This window comes from Sinocyclocheilus anshuiensis, unplaced genomic scaffold (genome assembly GCF_001515605.1).
Source record: "Sinocyclocheilus anshuiensis isolate Anshui unplaced genomic scaffold, SAMN03320099.WGS_v1.1 scaffold1262, whole genome shotgun sequence".
Lineage (NCBI taxonomy): Eukaryota > Metazoa > Chordata > Actinopteri > Cypriniformes > Cyprinidae > Sinocyclocheilus > Sinocyclocheilus anshuiensis.
The window spans coordinates 65,038-71,075 of record NW_015558617.1 but is presented as its reverse complement, the minus strand read 5'-3'; the positions used below and the strand labels follow the sequence as shown (position 1 = coordinate 71,075).

The 6,038-nt window shown below is 33.6% G+C and overlaps 1 protein-coding gene across 1 annotated transcript in view; it reads right to left on the bottom strand.

Annotated features, from left to right (window-relative positions):
* Positions 1–6,038, bottom strand: part of LOC107680349 (histo-blood group ABO system transferase-like) — a 15,716-nt gene that overhangs the window by 5,899 nt on the left and 3,779 nt on the right. Inside the window, exons 2-3 of the mRNA XM_016476209.1 lie at positions 3,217–3,246; positions 3,075–3,110 (exon numbers count right to left, since the gene is read on the bottom strand). Of these exons, the coding sequence (XP_016331695.1) occupies positions 3,075–3,110; positions 3,217–3,246 (66 nt within the window). The remainder of the gene's footprint in view (positions 1–3,074; positions 3,111–3,216; positions 3,247–6,038) is intronic.

Sequence of the window (6,038 nt, the reverse complement as noted above, 5' to 3'; positions counted from 1 at the left end):
TGATAATACCGTATACCGTGATAAAAGCATTAGCAATTAATCGCAACATGAAAATTTGATACCAGCATATCCCTACGACTGACACCAACGATTGTATGTGGCTATGCAAGCAATAGCCGTCATTTCAACGTCTCAGTTAAGTATAGACCCGATATAGTCCTTTTATTTCATTATTTTACAGCATTATTAAATATAGCATTATTTATTATGCCAAAAATAATGCTAATTTAAATGTTTATTCGATGATATGATGTCATGTCATGCATCCCACAAGCTGTTAAATGTTACATTCATACACATTATATGATATTATTGATATTTGGCTTGAATTCGTCTTTCATTTTATAAATACAAATGCAATTACAATTCCCAACCGCTAGATGGCAATTGTAGCCCTACTGAGACATGACTACTGGCAACACAGTATTTTATATTTTATTTAATTATTTTAGAGCATTATTAAATATAGCATTATTTATTATGCCAAAAAAATAATACTAATTTAAATGTTTCAAAAGTTCATTCATACACATTATATGATATTATTGATATTCGGCTGTCTTTCATTTTATAAATAAAAATGCAATTACAATTCCCAACCGCTAGATGGCAACTGTAGCCCTACTGAGATATGACTACTGGCAACGCAAGACATGAAAGTTAGTAGAGATCGGTGTTGCGTTTTGAATTTTGTTTTTACACGAGAGAGCAGTAAGTTTACCTGTCGGAAAGCAGCGGGCAAACAACAAACGATAAAGGACATTCCTACTTGGTCTTGTAATTATCTGTGTTTTCGTTTTGACATGTGTTCGTTAATTTATCTATATTATTTGTTATCATGTTTAGGAACCATGACATTTTAGTGAAGGGAGCAGATCGTAGTTGATAGTGATCCGTGACTAGGCTCAGCACGCATGTGTTCAGAGGATTAATTGCAAAATTGAATAGAGTAAAAGTTTTATCATTTGTACGTGTTTACAAACTCAATCGATTTTAAAACAGCGCAAGAAGAGGCGAAAGAGCAAACAACAGAACAAACACAGCTTTGACAAAGATTAATCCATATTAATTTATACAGTAAACACACTCAGTTATTCAACTGAGGAGTTTCAACATCTGGAAAAGCGGTTGGAAATGGAAAGGATCCGAGCAGCAATGGTAAAAAAACAACAAAAAAAACTCCAAAACATTTCCTCACTAAAGCTCTCAACTTTGACAAATTCCATAATATATTTTAATTATTATATTGAATTTATGACTGAACAATGGCTTGTTAGATACAGAGAGAGCATGAGCTAATTGAATAGAATATCTTTGTCATTGTACAAGTACAAACAGATTTATTTTGAAACTTCCAAATTGATAGTAAAGCTTAAGAATACAAATGATTTAAAATGGCAATATAAAATTATCGTGCAGCCCTAATTTGAGGTTAATGTGTGTACTGGGCTACTTTTTAGTTACAGCAGCTATCACTGTGTTGTTATGAAGTCAGTTGTGCCAGACAGATTGTGGACAGATTGTGGGGGGCACTAATAGGGAAAAACTTAAACTGCTGGAATAAAGAGTTTTAAAGGGTTAGTGATGGAAAATTTAAAAAATAATTCCTTTACTGGTCATTTTGAAATGTCAAACTTTGCCCGCAATTGTTAACCACCTCAAGCTGTATTATATTTTAGGGTTTAAAAAAAAATCCAAATTCAACATGAAGGGGGGTGGTCCACTGCAGAAAGAGGCATTTGAAAAGATTGCAGATGCTGTGATGACCAACTTCCTGGCAGCAACAGAGTTGGACTTGAGGAATGCAGTTGGGAAGCATTTTAAACAACAAATAAAACCAATAATTAATAATTTCCTTTAAGTTCACTGTTGGTTGTTTTATTTGTTAAAATAAGTAAACCAACTAAAGGGTTAATCTTTTTTTATGTTGTCATTTATCTATAATGTTTTAATGTTAAGTGTGATAACATGCTCTTGATTTGTATTCGATTTTTTTTTTTAAATATCTTAAGTTATTGAAAATATTAATCATATTAATAATTGTAATATAATAATTAATAATATTTTTATTATCTTAAGTTGTTAAAAATTCCAGATTTTTTTAGAATGTTATCTAGAAAAATAAACAACCAAAATGACAATATTCAATTTCCCAGCATTTAAACAATTTTGGGGAAAAAAGAGGAAAAGGAAAAAAATACAATAAATGGAAATGAATAAATAACAGTATTGCTCCTCGTTCAATTCAGTCCTTCAATTCAAAATCTTGATCATCTTTAAAATGAGAGAAATCACTGACATAATTTAGGCTATACTTTCTTCGACTGCAGAAAAAACCAAAACCATTTAATTTGCAGTTAACTTATGAATTAAATGAAAAACAAAAAATAAATCACAAGAACAATAGTTTTTTTCTTGTAATCAAGAAAAAATATTTGACAAAATTTCAAAAGGAATGCTTGCTGAATGATAGCCTATTTGACAGTGAACGCATCTCCACTGCATAGCCACATACAATCTTTGGTGTCAGTCGCAAATATTAAACATGTTTTAGGGTACAATGCATGGCGTGTGTGTTTCACTAGCTCGGGTTCCCATGGACACCTTTTGTTTGATCTGAAAATAAATAAAAGTGGAAATAAATAAATGTATAAATAAATAAAATAAAAAATAAATGTGGAAATTAAAAAAAAAAACAAACATAAATAAGGAAATAAAATTATAAATAATAATTATTTTTTGCTTTTTTACTTTTCTTTGTATATTTATTTATTTATTTATATTTGCTTTTTTACATTTCTTTGTACATTTCTTTATTTATTTCTAATTAAGTCAGCTTTGGCATTCCATACCTTAAGGGTACATATTACAATGGTACTAACATGCACCCTTTAGGGGTAAAGAAGGAACAAAGGTGTCCCTTTGAGGGTACTGCCCCAGGGACGAGCTGTTGTAACCCTAAAGGTACAATCTTGCACATTTTTTTCGGAGAGTGTAAGTATTAGGATGTGTGAGCATTTGTTTATGTGTGTTAAAATGAGATGTATATGTATGTGCATTACATCATTACTTACTCGATGAAGACTTGTTCTATTATCTGCTGATTGCAACTTAAAACAGTAAAAATATAAATAAATAAATATCAGCAATGAAAACTTCCCAAATCAAGACATAAATAACATCTGGACCATGTTTGCCTAACTGTACTAAACTCACCTGTTCTGATTGGTGTTCAGGAAAATGAGCCTGTGAAGAAAGACATATAATGTCATGAGGAGAGATCTTTGTAAAGATGTGTTCAGTTTTCTTCTCAGAGATCACATTTAAGTTTTATTTCTCATGTTTGACATGTACACAGAAAATGCAGTGTAATGAATTACTTGATTATACATCTTAAAATATATGTACACCTTTTTAAAGGGGTCATGAAATGCAGTTTCAGATTTTTATATTATGTTTCTCAAGGTTAGTTTATGAAGCTTTTTCCCCAAAAAAGGTCCAATATTTGTAAAAATTATAATTTCCATCTCATTTCACACTGTGAAACATTACATTTTTAAGAGGTGTTACCCTCTTGCAGAAATCGAAGCAAACACTCACTGTTATGATTGACTAACTTTTGTCCTGTCCATTAGAGTGGACACCAGGACTAAAGCAATATATATATGGGCGTTTATGTGTATTTGCTGGTTGATTTGATAAATATATGATTGTGTGCACTGTAGCATCAATGCATGTGCGTGTGTGTGTGTGTGTGTGTGTGTGTGTGTGCATGCGTTTTTGTGATTTATGAGGACACAAATTTGTATAATGACATGGGTATGACACAGGTATTACAATATTTTGAGTGTCCCCATAATTCAAAAGGCTTATAAATCATTCAGAATGAGTTTTTTTGAAAATCTAAAAATGCAGAAAGTTTCCTGTGAGGGGTAGGTTTCACAAAAACAAACCTGTTTTCTATTCTGGTGGGGACTTAAACCTGAATACACACAGACTCATGGGGACTCGTGTCACCTAAATTGAGGTCCCCACTGGTAAACAAGCTAATAAATCACACAGAATGAAGTTTTTTGAAAATCTAAAAATGCAGAACGTTTCCTGTAAGGGGTAGGCTTAGGTGTAGGGTTGGTGTAGGGCGATGGAAAATACAGTTTGTACAGTATAAAAACCATTACGCCTATGGAATGTCCCCACAATTCACAAAAACAAACCTGTGTGTGTGTGTGCATGTGGTGGATTTTCTTTTTATCATCATAAACCTCTTCACTGTCTCTGTCTCTCTTTACAGCCAAAGAAAAACTAAATGGTCATTTATAGTCACTTTGAAGACAAATAAATCATAATCATAATGTCATAATGCTTATAAAACATTCACATTAGAATCTGTAGCTCTGTATTTTAACTTTGAAATGTTAATTAAAGGAAAAATTGATACTCTTATTCCCATTCGTTGCTGGGATATTTGGTCTGGTTGCTAGGGTGTTGCTATGTGGTTGCTAGGATGTTCTGGGTGGTTGCTAGGCTGTTGCTGTGTGGTTGCTAGGGTACTTGGGGTGGTTGCTATGCAGTTGCTAGGGTGTTCTGGGTGGTTGCTAAGGTGTTGCTAGGCAGTTGCCAGGGTGCTCTGGGTGGTTGCAATGCCATTACTATGTGGTTGCTAAGGTTTTCTGTGTGGTTGCTATGCAGTTGCTAGGGTGTTCTGGGTGGTTGCAGAGGTGTTGCTAGGCGGTTGCTTGGGTACTCTATGTGGTAGCTAGCCGGTTGCCAGGGTGTTCTGGGTGGTTGCTAGGCCGTTGTTATGCAATTGCTAGGGTACTAGGGTACTCAGATGTGTGTATCTTCTAAATTCTGCTGATGATTACATTACTGCTCTAACATAACACTTAATTTCAGTTTCAACTAAGTAGAAATTAACTTCCATTCTGCTTAGTGATCGTCTCTTTCACTTCCACTTGATTTGTGTACATAGTGCATATTTAAGGTAACAATGCTATACATAGCCTAATATCATATTATTAATATTAATAATATGACAATATCTGTTGAAGGGAAATCCTGCCCACACCCAGCTAGGGAAAAAAAAGAAAGAGTTCAGATGCAAAAGCTTTTAAGTGCCGTCTGAAAATTTCTTCTAAAATTAGCATTTTTATCAGGCTCCTATGTTTAGGTTCAGTAATTTTACTTTAATGGCAATGTATAGGTCCTATTCTATGCCATTAAAGTGATGGTACAAAAAGTGGTTTTGGTCTACAGTATATAGCTAATTTTGCCCTTCATGACAACTGTGAGGGGGTGAATTTTTTTTTATAACTCATTTGTTTAAATTATATTAAACCTTAAAGTTCTGCATAATTAAGGGTGTGGCCACTTGAGTGACAGGTGGATTGCCGCTCCTGTCACTACTGCCACAAACATGAACCACAGCGAATACTTGTCTTTTAAAAGGCTTCATTTAGATTATTTGACGTTAAATGCATCATATAAGTCACTTTGGAATAAATCACAGTAGGCCTATGTATCATGATAAAAAAATCTTCACAGTCACTTCACTTCACAGTCTGGAAATACGGTAGGCTATAGCAGATTATTTCGCGGACCCCCTATCACTTTAAGAACCGCTGGTCTACACAGAAGAAAGCCCTCTGCCGAGCTATTCGTTAGTTAGCTATTCGAGCTATAAGTTGTGTCGAGCTATTCATTAGTCTGTTTGATGAGAATTTGATTTTCGGCTGACCAATCAGCAGATAGGGGCGTTTAATTCCCGCCCACGTGTAGAAATCAAATATTCATGCTGTTTATTAATTTTTCTACCCCTGAGCGAAAAAATACAATTTAAACTGAATTCTCTTTTTTCAATTTTTGGAAAAAAAACGAAAAAGGAGCCGTTTTCTCATTTTTCTACTTTCAATATTAAATCAAAAAACGAATGATCGAATGATACACAGATTGAAGTGCCATCAAAGGTTTGAATATCAATTCAAATTGTGGGCGTACTCAGTAACGAACTATAATTTAAAAGTAACGAAGTAAATTAT